General features: G+C 43.7%; 1 protein-coding gene across 6 annotated transcripts in view; it reads left to right on the forward strand.

Annotated features, from left to right (window-relative positions):
• The window catches only part of FRMD4A (FERM domain containing 4A), a 441,288-nt gene that overhangs the window by 217,212 nt on the left and 196,753 nt on the right, over positions 1-27,323 (forward strand). For 5 of the 6 annotated variants that reach the window (XM_016210040.2, XM_016210038.2, XM_016210036.2 and 2 more), the window contains exon 2: positions 27,196-27,261. In XM_016210040.2, the coding sequence (XP_016065526.2) occupies positions 27,196-27,261 (66 nt within the window). Of the gene's footprint in view, positions 1-777; positions 907-27,195; positions 27,262-27,323 lie in introns of those variants that run through there. The other variant, XM_016210041.2, reaches the window with a different exon arrangement.

Raw genomic sequence — 27,323 nt, forward strand, 5'->3', positions numbered from 1 at the left:
TTTCCCTCCCCCGTCTCTGGAAATGGAAGTCTCCTTTCCACGGGAATTGTTGCGAATCCCTGACATAGCCCCATGGCTAGGTTACCTCGCAGGAACTTCTATTACCAAAGAGTTGAGCGGAGATTAAAATTCAAGAAAATTGAGCTAGCTCGGAGGAGCTACACCTTCAGCCAAGTGCAGCCAAGGTCGCCTCTTTCTCAGGCTCGCAGGGTGGGTGGGTTGGATGGTTTGATCTGGTTTGGGTTGTGTGTGTGTCTCGTCGGTTTTCGATTCCCTCCCCTTCCTCCCACACAGCCTCTCTCCAGGTCCGCAGCCTCCTTCAGGACCTAACTTTGTCCCCGCTTGCGCGTGTGCGGCCGGCTCGGAGCGACTGGGGCTCCCGGGCTTCGCGGGGCGGGGCGGGGCGGGGCGGGGCGCGCCGAGCGCGGGCCGGCTCATTGTTGTCCGGTGCTCCGGGCGTGGGTTTAGGGACTCGCGGGAGCCCGCCTGGCACAGGACCCCGCGGCCCCCCGCTGGCGCGCCGGGGGAGCGCGCTCGGTGTGCGCGGGGGGCGTGGCGCGGGGCCGAGGGGCGGGGGGCGCCCGCGAGCGCGGCGGGCCGGGCGCGGCAGGAGAGGGGCGGGCCGGCGGCGGGGCGCCCTGGCGAGCGGCCAGGCTCGGCGGGAGAGGCGCGAGCGGGCGATGGGCTGACCGAGGGCCGGCGGCGGGGCGGGGGCGGCGGGACCGGCGGGGCGACTGCGGGGGCGGCGGCGGAGGAGGCAGCGGCCGCGGCGGAGGCGCCGGGCGCGGATGCCACGGAGTAGGCCACGGGCCTGCGCTCCCCGGGCGGATGGGACGCCGGTTTCCGTGGATCCGCCGCTGCAAACGTGAAGTTCCTCGGCTCGCAGGGAAGCGCAACAAATAAAAGGTAATGTGTCTTTGTTTCCCAGCCGCGATCGCAGGGAGGCGATTGACTATGCAGCGCCTCTGTGTCCATTTTTAAATGCTGGGCCGGCGAAAGGGACATGACACTTCCTACCGAAGGGTGTAGAGAATCTGATGCCGCCGAGGTGACATTTTTCAGTGCAAACCCCACGTGCGGCCCGCACCGTACTCGGTTCTGCACCCTCCACCTCCCCGCAGGCGCTTCGCTTTGGCACCGAACTCTGAATTTACCCAGGGAGAAAGGAAAGGACGTTGCTGTGTGCACACCGGGTGGGATTTAGGAAAAAACAAAAACATTTTTATGGAAGTGCCAGGGGAGGTCCGCCCTTTGGGTGCAGGAGGGAGGGATTCAGACGAGGTGGCGGGAGCAGGCAGCTGACTGCAGGCTGCCGGGCTGTCAGGGTGGACTGCCCTTTACATTCCAAATGGCTGCAGCAAGTTTGATGCAGAAAGGGGAGGAGGTGAGGAGGAAACTCCCGTTAGTACGTGGTCATTTAAAAATGACCCCACGCAGTGTTTCTGTATTGCGGGCAGCCGGCCAGACGTTGGCACATACTGCATGGAGAAAAGATCAACCAGTCCTGCACTTTGAAAGCTGTGTGGGCTGCCGGTGTGAAATCAGGAACTTGGTGCCTTTCTCTGGTGCCTGGATAGCAGACACTGCCCTGGAGATTCAAGCAAATTCTGCGGAATTTCCAAGGTTGACTGTACTAATAATAACTCTGGCCCTAGCTACTTAACAGACATACTCATTCTGAAGGATGCAGCCGTGCCAGTCCCCTAGAAGCCCGGCTGGCTGAGAAAGGCCATCCAGCGCTGGCAAGGACTTCCTTGACCCCACCATGAATGGAGGACGCTCCCTCTCCCCTATGAATGGAACATCCCAACAGAGGCTGCTGCTGCTGCTGCTGTTCTGGCTTCTTTCAGTTTGAATCCTTACTGCTTTTGATGGAAGGAATTCTCAGAACACCTAAGACAGGCACATTTCTAAATCCCAGCCGTTCAGGTTGGACAGTCCATTCAATTTTGGAGTTGCCTTGGCTGAATTTAGACACCTGGCCTGGCTGACTTGATCTGCATGTATCTGATTGAGTTTAGAACAGCAGCTCCTATCGGGGCTTCCACCTCAGCACCCATAAGTCTCGTTTTTTCCAAAAACATGATTGTGACTTGTGGGAAAGCACCAGAGAGCCAGAAGCCAACTTCTGACTGCAGCCAGGGAAGCCACCCCTGACCCTGGGGAAAGTACCGCAGGAGTTGGATGCAAAAATCCATCCCTTACACTTATAGAAGTGTGTGCCATCTTTAAAAGATACAACGAAGTGGGGCTTGGGGGAGATTATGGGAGGACACATTTCATTGTTTTGTTTCTGGTCTTCAAATTGCTTCAAGTTCATTCATAAAACTTCTCCCTGTTTTATTAGAGTCTGATTTGGGCAAGGCCAGAAGAGCAGACCCCCAGATCAGCAGAAATCTGATTTTGATCCTCAAAGTGTCACTTTTCTCTTGCAATCTGGAGTGTCAGGGGATGAGCCACTTCTGTTGGCTAAGGGATCTATTCCAGTGAAAATGAAATTTGGGTTTAGTTAAGGCACAACAGGAATGAGGGTCCTGATGCAAATAGGTTAGAATACATTTGGTCCTGAGAGGTTAAATAGCACAGTTAATTTAATTGGAAGCAATATTTGGACATGCTTTGAAATCAACACTATATTGTCTGTTCAGTGAATAGAATGTTGCCTACAGATAACTTGAAGTAACACCTAATGTGTAAGTTGTGTGGGTAGAAGTAACCTTTTAGAAATACAAAACAAAACATTAAACTCTTCCTGTATTTAAGGGGAACTTTGTCAGTAGAAATGAGGATCAGAAAATCTCTCTGCCCTCTTTTGTTCTGACCAAGTATGATCTGCCCCTTCTATTGCTATAATCTTTTTGGCTCTCATCTTGAACTAATTTTATTAATAAGATGTGTTATTTATGGCACAGGGCCTCTGTGTAATTTGTAGACATTGTTGCCAAGTCCCCTGATAGCCTGGCAGGTGGCTTCTACCATTAGCATGATCTTGTTGTTGGGGAAACCGAGACCCCTGGAGGGTCAGTGAGTCACTGATTTCATAATCCATGAGAACTGCATCCCAGATGTGTAGAGTGCTCCATTTTATCATAATAGCAAAGTTACAGTCTGATGTCAAAGGCAAAGCCAGTATGAGTCCTTGCTTGGGTTCTAGAACTTGGCAAAAGCTCTGTGGAATAGTATACACACCAGAGGTGTGAAGAAAGGGCTCTTGAGTCAATCCTGATGAGTTGATGAAAAAGTGTGGCCTATTTGTGATGGGAAAGGCAGTGATGAGATGAAAGAGCCAGGAACTTTGGTATTGAGGGGACCTGTCGGGCTACCTTTGTCTTTTATAAAAGCAAGTGTGGGGTAGAGTGAGACCTCCTCCAAGGAAGATCTTTACTGACTTTACTGCATAAATATGTCACTTGTGGTCACATTATTGATGCTTCTGTATGTGTAAAAGTAAAATACTTATAGTTCTATTCACATGCTATATATTTATCTGTTATAAGAGTTGCATATAGTCTGACAAACTGAATGACTAAAAAGATGATGGGGCACTTTGAAATCTAAAGCTTTGCTCTTGGATAGTCTGCATATGTATAGCTTCTGGAGAACTTCCATTTAAGTATTTCAAAATGAGAAATAGACATGATAACAGTTAAATAGCTGATGGGGTTATTTTAAACCACTCTCTACATAGTATTGGAGTGTATAAGTCTGAATCCATCAATAATTTTAACTTATAATTTTTATATTTTGGATAGCACCTGATGTGTCAAAATCTGTGGCAGAAATTCTCTATTTAGGTGTATTAATTGTGAAAAATTCCAGCATCTCAATTAAAAATTATTTCTGAGACCTCATAGGAAGAGAAACCATGGGATCAAGATCTTCCAATGATTATTTTACCTAAATTCTAAACACTGTTTTCTTCTTGAGCTAAAGGGGAGAAAAAGAGGAGGGACGACCTAGACAGGATCAGCAGGTGCCTCAGGCCCACATTCCCACATGACCTCCTCAGACACTGGTTTTACGTTCACTCCACCATGTCCCTTTCTGATTCTTTGCTGTCTGTTACTCTCTGAAAATGGAATTAAAGGAACAAAAGCAAACATTGGGTGTTTCCTAAAAGGTAGGAGTTGAAGTGAGAAAAGGAAGAGAAGGGATCATCACATCGGGTTTGTAGGATTCATAGGTATGTGAACTTTTCCTACAATAAACAATCTCAAAGACTGAGAGAATCTGGGGAAAATGGTCACTGAAAATCAAACCTCTTGAGGAAGGGTGAGATTTGAGTATTTTACCTTGTGGTGTTCATTCCAGCCGTCAGCAGACTGAATCACCTGGATAGTGGTTTACATTTTTGTGCTTGTTTTCCCCAGGCCATTGAATCTCAAGAGCTGGTCCAACAGCTCCTGGAACTCTTGGCTTCAGGGTCACCATTGCACACAAAGGCCTGCTGGTTTCACTACTCTCTTCTGTAAGAAGTTTTCTGAATCAGCATAAACTGGCTTATCAAAAATTCTCTCCACAGCAGTTTCCTTTTGGTTCCCTAAGTCCATCAGCTGACACTCTTCCCCTGTCCCATGGGATCAGCATGTCTTTCTCTTATAAGGAATAACTTAGGCACACCCATACATTTGAGGCAGCCTGTTCCACCACTAATAGCAATCTCCTAAAAATATCTATTATTATGCCTTTCTCAGAAGATGATAAGAGCTGTTTGTACTGTTTAGTGAATTGCATTCATGCTTCTCTTGAGTGCTGGTGTGTGTGTGTGTGTGTGTGTGTGTGTTCAATTCTTACTTGTATCAGTGGAAATTAGGTATTTTCTCCCAAAAGAGAAACGATATTCTTCTTGAGCTAAAGATTGAAATTATTGCTCAGAATAAAGGCCATGATTGTTGGAAGGAATTTGAGGACTTTGGTTTAGTTCAGTGACATTATCACTACCAAACAATCAAGAAGCAGTGAGCTGGTAGCCTCCGTTTGAACTAAGTAAGTAACCCCTCTGCAAATGTTCAAGCAGAGCTAACTCCAGTTCAGAAATGCAGTGTGTAGGATCCAGCTTATTAGGAAGCCAGATCTCTATCTATGGTGGTTTGGGATTTTTTGGTTTTAAAGTTGAAGCTCCGATTACTCCATGATACATCACAAAAAGAAACTAATTGTCCATGGCCAAGAACATTTGGACTTGTACACCTTTCTCCCCAAACTCTGACTACTTCCACATGCACCTTGTTGCTCCTATCTTATTAGCAGTTATTTGCCAACTCATGGTTACTGCATGCTTCCTGCTCACTGAATGCTCATGGCATTGAACCCTCTGCTCGTGATGGGCACTCAGTAGATCCTGTTGGAGTAAGTCAAGCACTGAGTGAACCTTTCATCCCACATTCCAACATCGATATATTTAGATGTCTTTAGAAATCTGGAAATCCAAGTGGTCTAAAGTGAAATGTCACCTGTTAGGTCCTCCTGTGTCTGACCTTTTCATAGTCCATACTGTGGTATGGCCCCTTTCTCACAGTTAGCAATATACTTTGCCCACCTTGGGGCCAGAAATCTTGGTACTGATACAAAATACTAAACCTTTTAACAATAACTTTCACTTCAAATTAGCCCAAAGCTATCCCCCCAACTTGAGGCTTCTCAAGTAACTCCCCAATTTCCATCAAAATCAGCCTGTTCTTCTGGTGATCCAGTTTTCTTCACAGGGCTTTTGCTTTTCTTTGTCCTTGCTGGGTGAGGAATGCATGAAAAAAATGGCATGTAATGGGGAATTAGATTGATAATGCATGACAGCGAATGGAAATAATAATCGGAGCGTTGCCAGGCTGTGCCATTCATAACCATAAAATGCACGATTATGCTCTCACCACATGCCTGTGAACAAGTATTATAGATGTGACGAACGCAAACCAGGAGACCAAATAGTGTGGAGCCATCTACACCTATGAACTAGGCTGGGAAGTGCAGTGAGGGCTTACCCATTTCTCTGCTCCCACTGGCTACCCCCAATAAATACTGGAGATTTCTTTCTCTGTTTCTGAAAGAGAGAGGGAGAGAAAGGGAGAGCAGAAAAGAGGGAGGGTGGTGAGGACAAGAACCAGATTGGAGCTGAACACAATGGAGGGCAGTGTTTTGCCTTCTCAATCCCCTTTTATTGGGATGGCTGAGTGTTTTGTAACAGAGTAACTACAGAGTGACCAGTAGCACAGATGTAGCCTGCAGGTCTTGGCAGGAGAGCAGAGGCCTCGAGTAGGGCAGAGTAGCAAGGGCTGAAGTCACACCAGATGTGCAGCGCTGTCTACGAACCACACACAGATGAGATGTGGGAGTTATCAGTCAAGTCAAACATTTCAGATGGATGGAGTCTTAGCAATTAGAGGTGGATATATAGATCATTTTTGCAAATGAGGAGCTGCTTACAGATGTTCAGGGACCTTGCCAGGGTCTTAGTTTCCGCGCCAAGCTTAGAGTTCCTACTGTCTGACAGGATTTATGAGATGCAGCCCTGTAAGGCAGATTGAGTGGAGCTGTGGTGTCATTGAGCCCTGGGTTGATTTCTGGCTCTGCTCCTTAGTATCTATGAGGCCTTGGGTGAATTACTGAATCTCTCTGAGCCCCAGTCTTTATCTTTATAAGAAAAGTTACATCCAGAGGAGCCAGTGAGATAATATCTGTGAAGCATCTATCACAAAAAATTATGGGATACTCTTAAGAAATTTTGTCTTTGTGTTCTGTACTTTGTGTTTGGCTTGCTTATGTCACATGGCCAACAATGCTAACTTCGGGGGGGTGTGGAACACACTGGGGTGTAGGAAGGCCAGTCGCCATGGAAATGGAGGTTTCACTGAAATAAGTGTTACCTCCTCACCTACAATCCTCATATGAATTTTATAAAGAGCAAGTTGCATTAAGGGGAATGACCCTTAAACTCTGATATTTCATGAGTGTCACCTGGCCTTCCAGAAAGGATTTCGCAGGTAAAGGCATAACCCTGGTGATCCTTACCTTATTTTGGCACAGAGAAGGCTTACTGAGCATGGGGGACATCCTGCTTCGTCCCTGAGTCTCCAGCGAGTCTAGGAGAGGGCCTATTGTGGGAGGGGGAGGAAGAAAGAAAGATGATTTTGCCTTTGCACTTGTGGAGCCCATCACCCTTCCTTTCTGAAATTCTTCAACTTTCAGAAATGATCAGAAAGCTCTTGGGGCTTTTATCTTGAAAAAATTTGAGAATAGAAACAAGAATTACCAAGATTTGTTAATCAGTGGTATTGCCTTTTTTTTTTCTTAGCAACAAAGGCAAAAATCCAAATATTGTCTACAGTTCTTCAGTTACTTTCCATTCATTACCATCAAGTAGGAAGATTTTCAACTCCTGTTTTTTAATTTATATTTCACCCAAGTAATTAGTGCAGTGAGTTAATGACAGAAGTAAGCCTCTAACCCGAGAGTGTCCTGGATGCTCATGGGAGGTTTTTTTCCATTGCACCCACCACCTGACCACTCTGCAAATACTCGGAGAGTTTCATTGTAGCATGAGACATCAACATGCCAATTTACATAATAGTCATCAAAAATTATTTATGCACTTAATAACCTCCTAGTTGTTAAATAAAAAAAATCAAACTGATAGATGGTCCATTTTCTAGAGCTGGATTAAACGGGCACAGACAGGCAGGAGAATCAGAGCATTAAACAAATATAAAAACAGGGAAAGTATTTATAGAACATTATGGCTATATCCAGGACAAGGGTATATTTTAGGTGAAGCCTCAGAGACAGCTTGTGGGCATTGTTTGCCTTGACAGGGTGGAGTGTGTCTGTCATTTTAGGGAGAAATTATAAGTTGGTATTTGTTTGTGGTTCTTTCTTTCTTTGTTGTGGAAAATATGGTTTCTGTTTTCCACCAGTTTGGTTCGTCTGCCATCCTGTTTCTAAGGTTGTAAATTAGTGAATAGGGATTTAGTGCTGTTTATATACAGAGATCTCTAACTTCCAACTTGGAAAGATATTAGAATACTTGGAGAATAAAATCCAAAACCACAATCCTTTGTATTTTTAATTTTAAAATTTTTTTATTGATTTAAGAGAGAGGAAGTGGGAGTGTGGAGAGTGGTGGGGGAGATTTGTTGTTCCACTTATTTATGCATTCATTGGTTGAGTCTCATATGTGCCCTGACCAGGGATCAAGCCTGAAACCTAGATATATCGGGATGACGCTCTAACCAGCTGAGCTACCCGTCCAGGGCCAGTCCTCTGTTTTTTACATATTAGATTTGTCTTTTCTTCTTGTGGATGGAATTGACCAACTCCTAGAGAACTGACAAAACCCTTTGGAAAAATTCCACAGACTGTAAGTTTTATACTGTGGCTTTTGGTTTTATAGTGGGAGTAGAAAAAAGTCACTTGTTGGTAGAAAACTTGTTTGTTTGTAGCTAGGAGAGGTGATAGCAAGGATGAGAAGTTACACAGCCTTCCCTGCAGACCAGAAGGAGAAACCAGCACGCAGCATAATTCGCCGCTTCTCATGATGCCCTCACTGGGGGACATTGCCTGTCAGACGGGCTTTGAAATGGCTGATTCTTTGGCTGTTAATCAACTTACCCTAAATATGATTCCCCAAAGGAACCTCCCTGTGAGAGGATCCAGGGTGAGCAAATGCTCTCCTGAGTCCCCCCTTGTTATTACTAGCTTCATTCATGGCTTTTTATTACTCCTGTTTCTCTTCGTCCTACGGCTTAAAAATCATTGCCGTGTGATAAATGACTTACCACATATACCTCGATCTTCCTCTTTGCTGCATTACTAGTATTTCACTCTTCTGGCCTTTTACAGTACATTTCTCTAACACCTTGTTCCAGTGTTTCCTCCCCAAATTCCTTTGGGGTGAGGTGTCCACTGCCACCATCATAGTTCTGCATAGTTCTGGGCCTCCCCTTGCTTTTCTGGGTTACTACAAAATGGTCACAACTTATCCCTTTACCATCTCCCCGCCCCCCTTCCTACCCCCCTGACACACACACACACCCTTGCCTTTCCCAAGCACATTTGACCTTTTCTGGACACCAGCCTCTTGCAAATGCTCATCCTTCAGATTGCGAGGCCCCTCCTGTTCCTTCTCTGCAAGACAGCCCTGCTCATTCCTTAATTCCAGCCGCCAGTGTTGCCTCCACCTGTTCCTCCAAGCAGAACAAGTCTTCCTCTCCAAAGCAACCCCATCAGATATGTTACAATGATCTTTGTACATATGTCTCCCCGTATCTTTCTTTTATTAAATATTTTTAAAATTTTATTTATTGATTTGAGAGAGAGAGTGAGAGAGAGAGAGAGAAATCGATTTACTGTTCTACTTATTTTAGGCATTCACTGTTTGTTTTCTTGTATGTGCCCTGAATGGGAATCAAACCCACAACCTTGGCGTAATGGGAGGCCGCTCTAACCAACTGAGCTACCTCACCAGGGCTCTCCTCATATCTTTTTAAGGGAAGGATCATGTCTTATTTATTTTTGAGTAACAACACCTAATAGTATGCCTCTTATTTTGTTGGTGTTCAAAATATATATTGAGTAATAATTTGACATATATTGTGTTTCTCATTTCTTTACTTGTTTGCACATAGCTAGAATGATTTTTTCCCCTGCCTAGGCCTAAGGTCCTTACCTGCCCTTCACTCTCTGCTTTTCAGCTCACACTACTCTCTCTGAATATTTCTTGTCCAACGGAAGAGAATGAGAATGGTGCAGCACATCTGTCCTTTATATAACCTTGCAAACCCCAGCTGACAAAGTGACCAAAAGTATCTGAACACCACAACTCATTCATTCATTCATTTGGTCAGTCAGCCAACACACACTGTTGGTATGCCTGTGTCCCAGGAATGTGTCATTGAACAAAACTGACAAAAATTCTTGCCTTCAAGAAGCTTGCATTCCAACGGGTAGAGGCAGGTGATAGACATAAATAAGCAAATTATGTAATGTGCTAGAAGGTGGTAATTGTGAAGAAAAATAAAGCAGAGGATGGGAAGTCTGGCAAGGTTGCTGTTTTATGTACAGGAGTGGATGAGACATTATGAAAAGGGATGTTTGAGCAAAGCTTTAAAGGGTGTGAACAGGTGAGTGAGCCGTGCGAGTGTGTCTGGGGGAGGACATTCCAAGCAGAGGGAAGAGTTTATCAAAGGCCCTGAAGCAGAAGAGCAGGGAACAGCAAGGGAGTAAATGTGGAATGGAAGAGCACACCAAGCAAGGGAGCACAGAGGTCGGAGTCATTGGGGTCCCCGGGGGCATGGGACCATTGGAGCTCATGGATCTGGGGAGCGCCCTGACTGCACTTGGGCCACACAGAGATGGCTAGCATGCTGTATGGGAACCAGACTGCGAGGCAGGCAGAGGTAACAGCAGGGTGGCCAGTTAGGTGGCCATTGTAAGAATCCAGAAAGTGATAAAATGATGATGATGAAAATTGTTTAGGGCATGGATATTTTAAGAGAACCAGCAAGATTTTCTGGTGGGTGGATGTGAGATTTAGAGAGAAGTCTGCAATTTGGGAGCCTAAAGAATAGAACATGGTGATAGAGAGTTGGCATTATGTGAGAGGTGAACGCTGTGGGTGGAGGTGGTTATGGGAGAAGATAAGTCAGGAATTCTGTTTGGGACATAGAGTTTGGGGTGTTTCATGATATCTGGTATCCGGATAGAGGTGCTGAGTGGGCAGTTTGCATGCGCTCATACACAAGCCTGGGAAAGGAGAAATTCGGAGCAGAGATACACAGTGGGCCTCAGCCATGTAAAGGTGACATTTAAAGTCTCCATGGCTCAGTCCTGAATGTGACAACATCTGAGAAAAATCATAATTAACACACTTCAAATAAAAAAAATAAGATGGGAAAAAAGAACCCTGTTGAGATGTGCTGTTGCTCAAATCGAACTCTCCTCATTTTGGTGGTCTTGCTCTTTTTTATTTTTTTTAACTGATTTTAGAGAGAAGAAGGGAGAGAAAGAGGGAGGGTTGGGGAGGAAGAGAGAGAGGGGGAAACAACCATGTGAGAGAGAAACATCGGCTGCCTCCTGTATGTACCCCATTTGGGGGTTGAAATCATAACCTAGATATGTGCCCTGACCTGGCTCGAACAACCACCTTCTTGTGCCCAGGATGGTGCTCCAACCAACTGAGGCACCAGGCCAGTGTCTTTCTGTCTCTCTCTCTTTTTTTTTGGTTAATCCTCACCTGAGGATATTTTTTCCCATTGATTTTTTTTTTTTTAGAGTGGAAGGGGGTTAGAAGAAAAAGAAACATCAATGTGAGAGAGACACATGAATTGGTTGCCTCCCAAAAGCTCCCTCACTGAGGTCGGGGAACAAACCTGCAACCCAGGTCCGTGCCCTTGACAAGAATTGAACCCAAGACCCTTCGGTGTGCAGGCTGATGCTATAACCACTGAGCCACACTGGCCAGAGCATGTCTCTTTTTTGATATGTGAAAGGAACATCTCTGACTCACATGTTTTAAATTAGTTTATTGATGTATCATTGACATGTAATAAGCTGCATATATTGAAAGTGTACATCCAGTTTGATAAGTTTTGACAGATGTCTACTACACCCGTGAAACCATCTCTGCCATCAAGGATTATAACTCCATACTTTTGGTCAGTCATATTTACTGAGACCCTTTTGTGTTTAAAGCTCCATGCTAGACACGGTGCAGGACATCAAATGTAATCACTGCCCTGCCTCGTGTTTGCTCTGATTAAAGATGCTGGCTTTCCCTATGCAGTGATCTAATCACGAATTTATTTCCAGGACTTTTCTGAAGCACATGCTGAAAATACACTCAAGCTTGGTTAACAAAGGGTTTGAAAAGGCACGTGTAAACCCTTGGACACCAGGAAAGAGGAAAGATTAGGAACCCTGCCATCTGTTAATCAGTTCAAATACAGGCAGAACCATACTCCTCCTTCCTTCTTCTGTGGAAACAGCCCAAACAGTAGGCTCAGTGTCATTCCTTTTTCACTGTGTGTAGTCAGCACAGTAATTACCTCCTGCCGAAAGCTTTGAGAAATTGTTCTGTGTCCAATTAGAATTTTTGATTTGCCTAACAGATACCACATAACATCTTTATTGCTGTAGCTCCTCACTAATGGCATGCACCCTGGATAGCCTTAGAACTCCTATTTGCAATGTCCGTTGCATTAGAAGGCACTGCATGATTTCATGTGACAGTATTTACATCAGAGAATGAGGTGAGAGGAGGGGAACCCTCCTTAGGTTTCAGAATCTTTTTCCTCTCCCTCCCACCCCTCCACATTTCCCTTCTTCTCCCAGCCTCATGCCCCATCCCCATCTTTAAATGCATCAGCTCTGGAAACTTGTCCTGTGCCTGGAGTTGGGGCAGCAGGAGCAGGTCTCCAGGAGGCATCTGGGGTGGTTCACGGGCAGCCAGCCAGTGTTGAAACCTCAGACAAGATGAATAGAGGGAAAGCCTGCCAGAGCAGCTCGTGTAAGCGGGAGTAGTCCCTGCCAGCGAGGCTCCAGCAGAGTCCTTTCCAGAGAACTCGGTATATAAACATGCAGGCCCCAGCACAGATGGACTGCCCTGTACAGACATCAAAGGCAGCTATAAAAAAGTCCCGAATGTATGCATTGCAGGCTCCCAAGCCCTCCCTGCACCTTTTATTGGGGTGTTGGATGGGAGAGGGACAAGGGCTTGCTGCTACCTTCTGGAGCTGGGACCACCCACCCTACAAGACTGGATCTTCTCTGCTGGATCTTCACTGGAAACTTGGTTCGATTTAAGCATAAGTCTCATTAGGGTCAGCAATTGGGCTGGAGCGCTTCCTTGGGAACCCGAAGGACTTGGCATCTGGAATAGATTTACTCATGGCCTCTGGACTCACTTAGGGCATGAGTGGCTGTTTCATGTCCCATGCAGGTTCTGTGAAAGCAGGTGGCCTAGAGGGCCCCACTTTCACCGTGGCTGTTCTCCCACTATGTTTTAAGAGTCACCAAAGACCTAAGGATGGAATTCCTATAGCTTTCAGATGGTCTAGAATATTGTTTTCAGTCCCCTGTCATCTCCCCCCACATCTCTCACACACATCCCAGTGCTAATGGAGAGTTGGACTATAGTGGTACACAAAGCGGGTTGTTTATGGGAAGGAAAACCTATTCTCAAATTCTTACCTCTGTCACAAGACCTCCAGCTCCCACTGATGGCAGATCAGTGTCAGTTCTGCTCATTCCACATGTGGTCATGTGGATAATATAAATTGCAGAGAATGCGCATGTTCCCGAGCCTCTGTTTTGTGGTATGTTTCCATAGAGTAGGCAAATTAAAACACATCTCACTGAATGCAAATTAAGTTATATAGTACAATATTTTGGAATTACCCTGGAAATGATATATAACAATATGTTATTTGAATATATGTTTATTAATTTATATTTATTTATAAATTAATATATTTCTTAATATATATGTCTTAATATATATTTATAAGTGTAAAAATACTTACAGAGTGCTTATTATGACAGTCCTGTCATTCTGTTTCAATCACACATGCATATTATTTTAATGTCAACACAGTATTTACAATAAAAATGTGATATCCCTGACCAGTGTGGCTCAGTTGGTCAAGCATCGTCCCGTGCACCGAGAGGTTGCTGGTTTGTTCCATTCCCAGTCAGGGCACATGACTGGTTTGTGGGCCTAATCCCCAGTAAAGAGCGTGCGGGAGATAGCCTACATGTTACCCTCCCTACATCGACATTTCTCTTTCTAAAATCAATAATTAAAAAAACCCACATTTTTTAAATGTGATAACCTATTGCTTAGTAAGACACATATTTGTAAATAGTGTCTCATCCTACTGATCACAACATAAGCAAAAAAAGTTTTAAATTAACTTAAAATAACACATTGAATTAGATATTAGAGCCAAATAGGTAAATTCATGTTACCAGGAAAATGTATTTTGAGTTCTTGGTTATCAAATGCATAAATGCTAAACCAGCAGCAGACACACGTAACCATTTCACACCACACTGCATTTTAAATGGAGGACATTTGATTGCACATTTATACAAAGGAAATGGGTAGGAAAAGAAGGGAGGAAAATGTGTTTGTGCCTGCTGGTCTGTACTGTGATTTTTTAAAAAGTCTTCTGAAACAGTAAATAGATGATGTGAATATTTGTTTTATCAAACTACATGTAACATTGTAACAATAAGCATTATAAGTAAATAAATATATGGGTTATTAGAATGAATGTATTTTCTTGGAATTCTTGTCTGTAGGTGTGCACATGTGTCCATGGCTTAGAGTATTCCGGCCCACCTTTCCCCAGAGTTCAGTAATCCTTTCTACAACAGCACTGACTGATGGGCTTCTGGCCCTGCCCTGATTACTGGAAGTGACGATGGAGCAGCCCATTCCATTGTGAACAATGATGCCTGTTTGACAGTTCTCCCTTCTGTTGAATTCAGATGTGTCTTCTGGAACTTCTGCTCTTTGTATCCATTTCTGCCCACCAAAGCAGTGTTCTTTTCTCCCTTGTGGTTAAATTATCAAATTTAATCATCAATCATCATCAAATTGGCAAGTTTCCACGTCCAGGCATGACCAGGACAGTCCAGTTTATACCTGTTATCGCCACAAAATCAATAATAGCTCCCTTTTCACTCACAAAGGTGTGTTGGTGTGGATAATAGATTATAGGGCACCCTGCCACTGGAGTCCTTGCTATTTAGGCTAGCGGGCAGTTTCCCCATCAGTCCTGAGAAGACCTAGCTTCCACAGCTTTACCTAGTCTGATTACTCTTCTTTGGCCTTGCTCCAGTTTCTTTCACTTCCTACATAATATATGGTACCCAGAATTGAACACAGACTTCCAGAGATCGTTTAAACATAGTAGAGTGGAGGCGTCTTAATTTCATTATTCAGAATACTGTGCTCCTGGCATGTGAACTAAGAAACTAAGAATGGGACACAAAACTATAAACAATATGATCTCAGTCAAAAAAAACTACAGCTACCACCTAAACCTGTTTGTCAACTGTAAATTTGATCAGCACACTCTTTGTGTCTAGTTACAAATCATTGGGGGGTAATCCACACATTGAGAAAGACACCTTATGTTTTAGCATCTTTTCCAAGTGCTTGTATATCTTCTTAGGCACTGATCCCTCTTTGCAGACTCCCCTTTCTGCATCAGTTAGAATTAAATTGATTTGAAACAGTATTCAGTGGCTACTTACTATTTCATCAGTGATTTAGCCATCCTCAGGTCATCGCATATATGATTGCTTCTCCGTCTTGTAAATAAAGCTCTCTGGCTGGATTCCTCACTGTTCCTCACCCACCCACCACTCTACTCCAGCTCTACTGCATGGCTCATGTTTCCAGAACATGCCATGTTCTCTCCCATTCCAGGCCTTCTTACATCAGGTTGCCTCTGTCAGACTCCTGCTCTGCAGATACCACTTCCTCACCTGAGCATTGACCAGTTCCCCAGGTGTGAGTGAGGCTCCTTCTTCCCCACCCCATAGCATCTTAAGCCCATCCTTGTCACATAAATTACACTGTAATTGCCTGATAATTTTCGTTGTTTCTCTAGTGGACATAGAAGCCCCGTAAGTATGGAAACAAAATTGCATCCATCATTATGTCTAATAAGATGTCTGGCACATGGTAAATGTATCATAAACACTTGCTGAGTGAACACACACTATAGTGGCCATTATTACATGTAATCATTAACCCCGTTTCTCATAGTTTATTAGGATAGATTACTCTCTTGATTACCAGAGAGATAGATCTTTTCTCTAGAAGAGAAATTACTGAGTCAAAGAATATGAAAGCTATTTGCATTTTAGTTTTATTTCCTGTAGGGTATTAGTAGCCTTTCAATTAATTTGTAATTATCTACTAATTAAATAATTTTATCTTTAACATGTTAACCCCTCCTTATAGATGTTGTCATCCCCCCCAATTTACATTTGACTTTTTCCTTTTGCTTATGGTGCCTTGTGGAGTAGAATTTTTTAGAAATTATTTTTAATGTAGTCAAATCTTTATGTTTTTTTCTATTGGCTCACCCATGGCTTTTATACTTTGAAAGATCTAATAAATAATTGCCTATGTATTTTTAATATATAACTTTATGAACCACCTGGCATTTATTGGGGGGGACGAGGTACAGTCGGTTTATATTCTTTAGAGTTAGTCCTACATTTCCTGTCTTGGTTGAGAAGATCGAAACAAAACAGGAACTGAGTAGTTCCGCGGTTCATCTTTTAACAAAAATCCATTGGCTTCGAACAATAAAAACATTCTTTTCCTTCATCTTTTTGCTTTGAACGTATCTTTAAAGGCTCTTTCATTGTCCTTCAACTTTGCGTGTTTTAAATTTCAGCTCTGGTTTTCTCCCTCTGTCCCTATAAGTTTATGGCACGCCTCATCTATGGACACAGCATGTCTAATGTGCTGTGCCCTTGACACAGCGTCTATGTTAGGCTAAAAGCTGCTCTCCTTTGAGAGTTCTCAGTGCAGATACTTTGTGTTCATTGGGCTTCTCAATCTTCACTTTCTCGTTCAATTTTATTTTTACTATGTTATCAAAGTTTTACTTTTAAAGTCTTTACCTCATACACATGGTATTCTTTTAGATCCGTAGAGACAACCTTATCTTTTTATCTGGAATTTTAAAAACTGTTTTCCCCGTCTGAACAACCCATCAGGTGTCCTTTTCTACTATAAAAATTCCAAGTACAGTCATCAGAAGCCTCAAGAGGGTAGAAATTCACCTTTTCCTTTGGAAAAACTCATCTTTGTTCCACCCAAAACAGGGACCAGGTGTTTGCCCTCATCTGCCTCCCTTCAGGGAGAATGGTGGGTGTCAGAAGGGAGCATAGGTTCTCGTTGTTCCTTTGTGTGTTTTGTTTCTTTGGGGTTTATACCTCACTCAGCCACCTTTAAAGGATGTCTGAATGGATACTGTGCTGTGAACAGCATGTGTGTAAGAGTAACACCCTGAACCTGCCGAGGGGAAGGTGAGGCCTTCATGTTAGCCAGAGGTGGGCTTCTAGCCCTAGCCAGTTTGCTCAGTGGTCAGAGCGTCAGCCCTTGGACTGAAGGGTCTCAGGTTCAATTCTGGTCAAGGGCACGTACCTTGGTTGCAGGCTAGATCCCCACCACCACAGTAGCAGAAAATCTGGTGTGAGGGACAGAGCTGCAGCCTCGCCTGGTATCCTGATGGAGCATGTGGGGAGGGTGGGTGTGGGTGGGTACACTGTCTGCCTGGGATGCGTACACTTTCTAACACTCCTGCCTGGAGGTGTCTTGCATTCTCTGACTAGAGGCTTCTAAGGTAATACTGATTGAGAGCCCACTGAACACCAAGCAGAGTTCCACACTCTTGACCTGCATTAGTTTAGTTATTCCTCATAGCCGCCCCTCGGGGTTGGCACTAGGATCAGATCCACTTCCTAGGCTAGGCATTGAGGCACAGTGGATGCATGACTTGTGGAGGGTCACACACCGCTCCCCTCTGGTGAAGCCAGGATAAAACAGACCCAGCACTCAGGGTCCAGAGCCCAACCCCCATCCTCTGTGAGCCACAGCACACAGCCCAGGAAGGACAGTAGGGGAGGGACAGAGCCTGGCATCGTGGGTTATGGTGGGAAGCTGCCATATGGGGTGGGAAGCTCCCGTGGAGAGAATAAAGGGTGTGTGTCAGCACAGCTGAGGCTGCAGAAGGAGCAAAAGTGAGTGCCCACCCTTCCCTCAAGCCAGTGACCTCTAAGAAGTGGGACCAGGGTTTCTTTGATCACCACTGTGTGTCCAGCACCTACCTGGCTCATTAAGTGGCATAGAGTAGACATGCAGAGATGGTCCTATGAGGACATCAGGGAAGAAAAAAATGTTTCCAGGTGAAAGAGACAGTGTGGGCCAGGAGCGTGGCCCTTGGAGGAAAGAATTCTGAAATCCAGGATGCCTGGCTCTGAGGGGACAGGGAAGGAGAGCATTTGCAAAAAAAAAAAGCAGAGATAAGGTTAGGTGAGGCCAGATCTCAGAGGACTTGTTACTCAGCATGGAGATATTCATCTCTCACAAATGGTTGAACAGTGAATAATTAGGGAGAGATGTTTTGCAATAACATCAGAAATCTGCTCCTTGGGCCTTGAGGATTCTGCTCTCTGCACATTCCCCACCTTCTGTTACCCGTCAGCCTCCAGGCAGATTGCACAGGACTCTGTCTGATGGAAATGCCCAACTCCCTTTCCCTTGTAAGGATTAGGCCTCTTCCCTTCTCTGACCCTCTCCAAAGAGGAATAATAATAAAAAGAAGAACACAATCCATGTATAAGGATTAAGTCTCTGTACCTTCAGAGACTCCATTTGCTCCAATCACAGAACCAAAGTTGTCTGGGATTTTTAGAGTGCGTAGAAAACAAAAGCCTGCAGGTTATGTGAATATGTGTTAATAAGTGGATTTAATGATATACTCGAACTGGAGGTAAAGAAAATCCTGTCTTCAGAATATAGTCTAGCAGTGGCAGAACCCAAGTGTGACAATCAAGTTACTGTTCTTCCCGTGTCCAGTTGGCTAGAGTGCAGTGCAGAAAGCGCTGGTACCTTCAGGGCCTTAACAGCACTGAAGGGAACCAAAGTGAGCTTACTGCTCTGTACTTGCCAGGTTGGTGTCCGTTGGTGTCCCTGACTCCAGAGCCTGTGCATTCAGGTCTCCCAGTGTCCATTTTCTCCTGACCATTTCATCAGAAGCTTGTCTCTCAGACAGAGGAGCGTGGAAGGTGAAGAGAGTGCCCTTCCTTCCCACATCCACAGCTTAGCTTTGGCTTGGAGTTCCTCTTGCCTGGGATCATGCAGGACCATCGATGGAGCTCCTGGGTGTTCTCACCTCTTACCTGCCTGGGTCCATTCTTTGTCTTCTAAACTTTAGACTAAGAGATTGATGATTAATGTTTTCTGACTCTCTGCCCTCTGGTACCATCTGGAGAGGACTGAAATGGGTTGTCCAATAGGACTTGTAGCTCCATCACAAAGAGCAGTGGTCTTCACGGCAACAGAGTTGGGGACTAAAATTATCCACCCCAGACACACAAACCCTACCCTGTCCCCAAGCCCTTAGTGCACCCAACACCACAACTTCTCTTCCTGCATTACCAAGAAAGCCCAGTTTCCTTTTGCTGAAGGGAGAGAGGAGAGAGAGAGAGATCTGAGCAGCAGCCGCAACACTAAAATATGCTTTACAAAGATCGTCCAGTAAAACACTGGCCCCACTTATGACCTCATCATATGCAAACTTGCAGAGGAATGAGCTTTGAAGAATGCAAGGCTATTTTAATTTCTATATTTCAGTACCTTGGCATGTGAATTTGTTTCTAACAGAGCCATTTACTTCAATCACTTTCATCTGGGTTTTATAAGCTACAACTGTAATGAAAATGAAAGAGTCTCAAGGACACCCCTAGGTGTGTCCTTCTTTTAAATCCAGGAGACTCATGGCAAAGACAGAGGCGGGATAATTTGCCAGGGGCCATGGAGCAAAGTAGGGACAAGGTCATTCTCTCTTAATCAGATTTCTAGTGTCAACACTTTGTGTCTCCTTTCCTTCCCTTATCATCTTATTTTAATGTGGTGTCACTTAAAAACAAAAAAGGATAAGCTTGAGATAAGTCAGAGAGAGAGAAAAATAAAAATGGACACTGTACCTTTAACCTTTAATGGTTACGAGCAGAGACCCCTCATGTTCTGTGATTATATTACAATGTGATATTACAGTGGTACCTCGGTTTTCAAACGTCTCTGTTGAGGAACATTTCGGTTTATGAACGCCGTAAACCTGGAAGGAAATGTTTCGGTTTTCAAACCCGCCTTGGACGTGGAACACGCCACTCGGGTTCCTCTGAGTGCAGGATCCTGAGGCCCAGCTGTCAGCTGTTGATCCTTCGGTTTTCGAACGTTTCAGAACTCAAAGGGTCTTCGGAACGGATCACATTCGAAAACAGAGGGACCACTGTACAATATAATAACTGATTATATCTGGTGTTTTCATGGTACAGGCTAAGTGTGGTCAGCAAATGGGTGAATATTTTTAACAAATTTTAATTTGCCTGAAGTCCTCTCTATATATGTATTTGCTGTGGGGTTGAGTTTCTTGAGGCCATATGGAACGTATCACATTCATTCATCTCCTGGATGTGACAGCTTTAGGATTACTGAGATTTTGTGGTCTTGCGACTGATTTGGGGCACCTAGATCGACCCTTATTCGTCTGAGGAAGAAACTGAAATGGAGCGAGGGAAGGGCCACACTGAGGTGACCCTGAGAGCAGAAGCTCCCACAGGGAGTCGCACTGGGAAGTTGTAGTCATGTGTCTGGAATTTCCTTCTGAGCCTCAAAATGGCCTGGGTCAAGGGGTGACTGTGAGGTGCCGCTGGGATGCATCCGGACCCCTTGCTGTTCTGTGCCGTAATGGGCTGGACTCAGGGAGGCTTGCTGAAGGCTCACGTCGCTGCATTTGGGCCTGGCAATTATGCTCTTGAAATCTGAATTTTCTATTTGATGATAAAACTTCAAAACATAGGATTTCAGGTTGTTTGGGGGAACATGGGAAAGTTTTCCTAAATGAAGAATGTTTGAGAAATGTTCATTCTTTTCTACAATTCTAGTGAGTCTTTAATATTTTTTACTTTATTGTCTCATAAAGGTATTGTCTCTAGAATGCATATGAATCACAACTTGGTAACTTACTGCACAGGGACGTAAACAAGTAGGCATGTGGTAACTGGGTGAAAAGTGCTCTGCAGGGCTGAGGATGTTACCTCAGCAGCTCTCGTCCCTCCCACCCTTCCTCACCCACTGCCCCGCACCTCAGTGATAACAATTTCAGTACAGACTGGCATCAGGAAATATATGATAATGTGTTCATTGAATATTTTCATTTTTATAAACCACATGTTTCTTTCCTTCTAAGTTCAGGATCTCTTACCCTATAGTCATTCACGCAACTGCATTCACTCAGCTGCATTAGGTTTCTATGAAAATGTTCTAAACAGTGGAACTAGGATTATTTCTTCAGAGCACTTCCTCTGCATGTGTCTACCATAGTGTGTAAATTATTTGTCAGGGGTAAATAAAAGAGGAAGAAGACATGCAAGAAGTGGCAGAAAGAAAAAGAGAAGTGATATATAGAGGGGAAAGTGGTAATAAGAAGCGTAGTATAATAGGTTTTGCTTAATTTTGAATTTGAAGAGAAAATATTCTTAATAAAGCATATTTTCACATGCTGAGCTTTCCATGTAAAGCAACCCAAACCCGCCATTTGGGGGTTGTCATTGCTAGTTAGTCATTGTTCCTTAGTGATGCCCTGAGGAGGGGGACTCCCCTGCCACGTTTGGACAGTAGTGCCTCCCACCATCAGGAATAAATCAGACTACTGTAGACGGATGCCCTCAAATAGAGATATTTATAATTCCCCCTTTGAGATGCTGTTTCCTGAACCACTTCTGGTCACAATTGGCTTCCTATTAATTCTGCCTGCAGGGAGAGAATGTGTCAGACTTTAAATCTTCAGATTTCTGATCTATGTGACAATTGTAGTTCTCACTTATAAATTAATTAATTTGATTTGGGCCATCGAAAACAAATTTGCCAAGGAAGAAACTTCTCAGGCTCCATTTCCTGTGGCTGACCTCATTCATTTTTCTAGATCAAGTTTCCTTATTGCATTTTTTAATTGAAAAAACAAACAAACTCACAACATTTTGAGTAATATTTGAGTGGGTGGGGGGAACCACCCATAAGCCTACTGCCCTGGCACATCAGCTGTTTTATTTATAGCTCCTAATTCCTGTCCATCTGCCCGACAATTTCGTTGGCTGGCTTTATAGTTCACATATCACTATATTCTGCTATGCTTGCGTACACTAGTATCACAAATCCATGTTTTGCAGAGTCTTCATGACTCGGTGTATATCTTAACAGAAAAAAGTTGGATAAATGGGGTAGACACCCTACCTTCAACATAACACCTTTCTTCGCGCTCTTCAGCATCATAGTGGACTGGGCCAGCCTCTGCTTATTGCAGAGGGGGGATTTATGGTTGGAGTGGTCGCCGGCTACTTTACACCTGCCAGAAGCCTCGCTCTCCTAAAGGATTTCCTTGGAGAGTGATGCCAGGGCTCCAGTTGTGACATGGGAAACAAGGAAAGCAGTATTACTTCACAATTGTTAGTCTTCGAAAGGACATTTCCCTATGCCTGGCTAGCTAGGCAGAGCCACAGGTGTGCACTCTTCCCCGCACACCCCCAGAACCGCGACCCTTTCCTGAACTGATAGGCTACTCCCTTCGTACTTCAGCATGAAACAGCAGACGGGTCCTCCTCTCGAGGAAAATCGACAGCAGTGCTGCCAGAAGGAAGTCGTACTTTCAAACACACGAGGATTCAAAGTTGAGTTTCTGTTTAGACTCACGTTTCTGGGCTGACTCTTTTCAGCAAATGCATTGCCTTCCAGAAGGGAGGCAGCTTATAAACTCTCGAGTCAAATAGGGAGCGTGCTTATAAATTCCCCAGGACTTAGCTATGGGGCTTTGTTGAAGAGAAGAGTGACCTTGGAAAACCTTGGGTGGGTCTTAAAATCTCAGGGCATGTTACTTCCCTAAAGTGCTGAGCAGATAAGGTGAGCTTAATGTAATGAGAATTTTACGTTTCTGTTGAAAATGAGAACCTCAGGGAAACTTAGACATGGATGTGAACCCAGTGTCACGTCACACTTGGCATGTTTTGAAATATTTTGAGAAAGTAATATACTGTCTCTTATTACTATGATTAAAACTTTACTTGAGCCCTGGCCAGGTGGCTTGGTTGGTTGGAGCATCATCCCATACACCAAAAGGTTGCAGGTTCGATCCCCGGTCTGGGTGCATATGGAAGGCAACTGATCCATGTTCCTCTCTCACATGGATGTTTCTCCCCCCTCGCCCCCCGTTCCTCTCTAAAATCAGTGAATAAATCCTTAGTTGAGGCTAAAACAACAAAAAACTCTATTTGATACAATAATGTCTTTCAGATACCAATATTTCTTTTTTTATATATAAAATGTATTAGAATAGGAATAAGAAGCTCAAGAACGTGTTTATATCCTTAGCTTTTTACAAACAGTGAAGCTCCAAACTTTGAGTTTTACAGATGCAAAGGACAAGCAGAATTTCTTTCTTAGAATTCTCCCCTGTCCCCACTGTCAAAGGATTTTCTCATACCTATAATAAAGGAATTTCAAAATAATATGCTGGATGGTTGTAGCACTTCCTTCTTAGAACATTTACTAAAGTTAGGTTCTTTCTAATAAAAACTGAATTGTCAGAGAGGGAGAGAAACATGGATTTGTTGTTCCACTTACTGCTGTGTTCACTGGTTGCTTCTTTATGCGCCCTGACCAAAGAATGAACCCACAACCATGGTATATCAGGATGATACTCTAACCAACTAGGCTACCTGACCACAGCCAATTTTTTGCTGTATTTTTTTGGTGAAAGAATTGTTTATACATTCTGGTATGACGTACATATTTTAGTCTAATTTAAAATTTTAGTATCTTTCATTGAACTTGGATAGGGGAATGATTAAAATGAAACTAAAGGATTTTTCCCCCCAGTGAAGTCATTTTTTTGTAAGACTTTATTTTTATTGAGATATAATTGACTTATAACATTGTATTAGTTTCAGGTATACAACATAATGATTAACTATTTGTATAGACTGCAAATTAATCACCACAATAAGTCTGGTTAACATCCATCACCACACATAGTTACAAATTATTTTTCACATTATGAAAACTCCTAAGATCTAATCTTTTAGCAACTTTCAAATATGCAATAGAGTATTATTAACTATAGTCACCATGCTGTACATTACATTCCCAGGACTTACTTAGTTTATAACTGGAAGTTTGTATCTTTTGACAACCTTTACCCATTTCCACTACCTCCCAACCTCACTTTTGGTACCAACCAATCCATTCTCTGTATAGGAGTTTGTTTTTCAGATTCCACATATAGGTGAGATCAAATAGGATTTGTCTTTTACTGTCTGACTTATTTCAGTTAGCATAATGCCCTCAAGATCTGTCCATGCTGTTCCAAATGGAAGGGTTTTTCTTTTTCATGGCTGAATAATATTCCATTGTATATGTGTACCACCTTTTATTTATCTATTGATAGACACTTAGGCTGCTGTCATATCTTGAATATTGTAAATAATGCTGCAATAAACAGGTGTGCATAGATCTTTTCAAATTAGTGTTTTCTTCATCTTCAGATAAATAACTACAGATGGAATTGCTGGATCATTTGATAGTTTTAATTTTAAACTTCCATACGGTTTTCTATAGTGGTTGCACCAATTTACATTCCCACCAACAGTGCACAAGTGTCCCCATTTCTCCACATACTTGCCCACACTGGTTATTTCTTGTCTTTTTATGATAGCCATTCTAAAAGTGTGGGGTGATAGCTCATTGTGGTTTTAATTTGCATTTCCCTGATGACTAGTGATGTTGAGCACCTTTTCATGTACCTGTGGGCCATCGGTATGTCCTCGTTGGAAAAATGTCTATTCAGATCCTCTGCCTGTTTTGTAATTAAATTTTTTTGTTTTGCTATTGAGTTGTATGATTTTTTCTATATTTTGGATATTAACACACACCCCCTTTCAGGTATAAAATTTGCAAATATTTCTCCCATTTGGTGGGTTTTCTTTTCATTTTGTTAATGGTTTCCTTTGCTGTGCAGAAGCTTTTTATTTTATTTATTTTATTTTTTAAAAATATATCGTTATTGACTTCAGGGAGAGGAAAGGAGAGGGAGAGAGAGAGAGATAGAAACATCAATGATGAGAGAGTCACTGATCGAGCCCACAACCCGGGCATGTGCCCTGACCGGGAATCGAACCCCGGTAGCCTGGATCCTAGGTTGATGCTCAACCGCTGAGCCACACCCGGCCCTGCTGCAGAAGCTTTTTAGTTCGATGTAATCTCTCTTGTTTACTTTTTGAAGCTGATGAATTTTTAAATTAAGTCATTTGGCTAGGATGACTGCTGTTTGCAAGGTGGATGGATTCTAATTTGAACCCCTTTTTGTGGCTAAGACAATTAACACCTGAAGTTAAGACTTCCGAGAGTTCATAAAGACTTTGCACAGGCCCATCTCACACCCACAGCTGCCTGCTTTGGCTTAGATTTGCAAAATAGCAAGCCTTTGGACTGAAGTTTTTCCTCAATTTTTTACTCTGTTTCATCCTCTGTTAGAGTGCTTATGAATATGTGAAACTGTTCTTGATGACTTTTCTCCGAGCTGGGGACTGCTGAGTCATTCTGACTCAGATTCAGGAGGCTGTCTGTTTTAGCCCCATCCAAGCAGTATGTGCTGCTCTGGTTTAGATCCCTTCAGTAGGGAAGTCTGACTCGATGGAAGGTTGGGTTGGTTTCTTTTGAGGAAGGACTCAGAATTTTCTCATGGTAGTGCATGACTGCTTTGGACATGCTGATGGTTAGAGAATAAGCCTACTGTTGAACAAGAAGAGAAGATGCACCTTTTCCATGTTTTTTGGAGAAGGGACCTACCCCGATGGGTGTGCAGTTAGGTGAGGCAAGGATCTGCCATGTACATCCTTCCCTTTGATCTGGCGGAAAAGAAGGTGGCTTCAGTGAGGGTTACAGAGTCATATAAAAATTCAAGGGCTGGCCCGGCCAGCATGGCTCAGCAGATAAGCATCGACCTAGGATTCAGGAGATGGAGGATCGATTCCCGGTCAGGGCACAAGCCCGGGTTGTGGGCTCGATCCCCAGCGGGGGACGTGCAGGAGGCAGCCGATCAATGACTCTCTTGTCATTGATGTTTCTTTCTCCCTTTCCTTTCCTCTCTCTGAAATCAATAAAGATTTATAAATAAAAAAAATTCAAGGGCTGGAGGAAGCTTATGTGGCTTCAGGTCCACACAGTGGTTTTGGAGCCAGCTTCTATTAGTAGTTGTTGTTACATTTCGAGGAATTTTGCATGTCAGTTGTAAAATATAGCCATTGTTAAAATGATATAAACATAGCATTAAATAATTATATTAAAAACAGAGGTAATATGTACTCAGAATCACTTCCTAATTATTTTACTATACTTTTCTATCATCTACACTGTATCTGTTGGAAACACTCTCGGTGTTGTCGGGACAGTAGCTTGAAGTCAAATGTGGTGAAGGCATTTGGGGTACAGCGAGAGTTTTTGGTGAGAGCGGCGGCCAGCTGACGTCTATGAAAAAGCTTGTTCTTCAGGCAGTTTCCTTTGAGGGTGATGCCAGGGCTCCAGCAAATGCTACAAATGAGTGCTTTTTTTCTGATTCAGAAAGACAGTTATTAAATATTCACCAGTGCCCACTGGGCCCAGCCCACTCATTTTCATGTGTGAGACTGGGGCACGGAGATGAACAGAGGATTGTCCAGAGTCCTGCAGCCAGTAACTTGTGGGGCCAACACTCAGCTTGGGTCTCCTGGTGCCGGTCTAGGGGCTCTTTCCGTTACATCGCACAGAAGGGTTAGTAGAGAAAGGTGCGAGGGTTGGGGTCAGGCTTACCTGTGAGCGCTTCTCGCCAGGGTTCCTCTCTCACAGGTGAAAGCACTGTGGGACTAGGGTCATAAACGAGCAGAGGGGAGGATTAACTCGGAAATCAAATGCCGCTGCCAGAGGGGTGGTCCTCTGCTCCCTGGTGATCAGTAAGAGGGACGGTCCCGAGGGGGGAGGTGGCAGAGACCGGATACTGAACTCTGTCTCTAATGTGTGGTGATAAAGTTATTGAATGGAAGAATGACTGGAGAATGAATAACTTTTATTACCACGTGATATTGTGCTATGTATGTATTTGCTATTTTATTTTACATTTCCCCATAAGAATGCAAAGTCCATGAGGGCAGGGACCTTCTCTTGTATGCTGCCATATACCCAGCTCCCAGAATAGTGCCTGGCACATAGAAAGTGCTCATAAATGTTTCTGAATGAATGAACCAGTCCTGCTGCTTGTTGGCATTAAGTAGCACCAAATCCTGGGGGTGGAGTCCAGCACAGGGGACACTCTAACTATTTGTCCAGCTGCCAGACTCTCAGTGACCATCATTTCTCTTTCTTCTCAGATGACGGAGGGCCGTCGATGTCAAGTACATCTTCTTGATGACAGGAAGCTGGAACTCCTAGTACAGGTAAATGACTTTGAGCCTACTTTCTGCGCTTCTTCTGTGACTGATGTGGTTCATACTTTGAT

Source organism: Miniopterus natalensis, chromosome 1 (genome assembly GCF_054644295.1).
Source record: "Miniopterus natalensis isolate mMinNat1 chromosome 1, mMinNat1.hap1, whole genome shotgun sequence".
NCBI lineage: Eukaryota > Metazoa > Chordata > Mammalia > Chiroptera > Miniopteridae > Miniopterus > Miniopterus natalensis.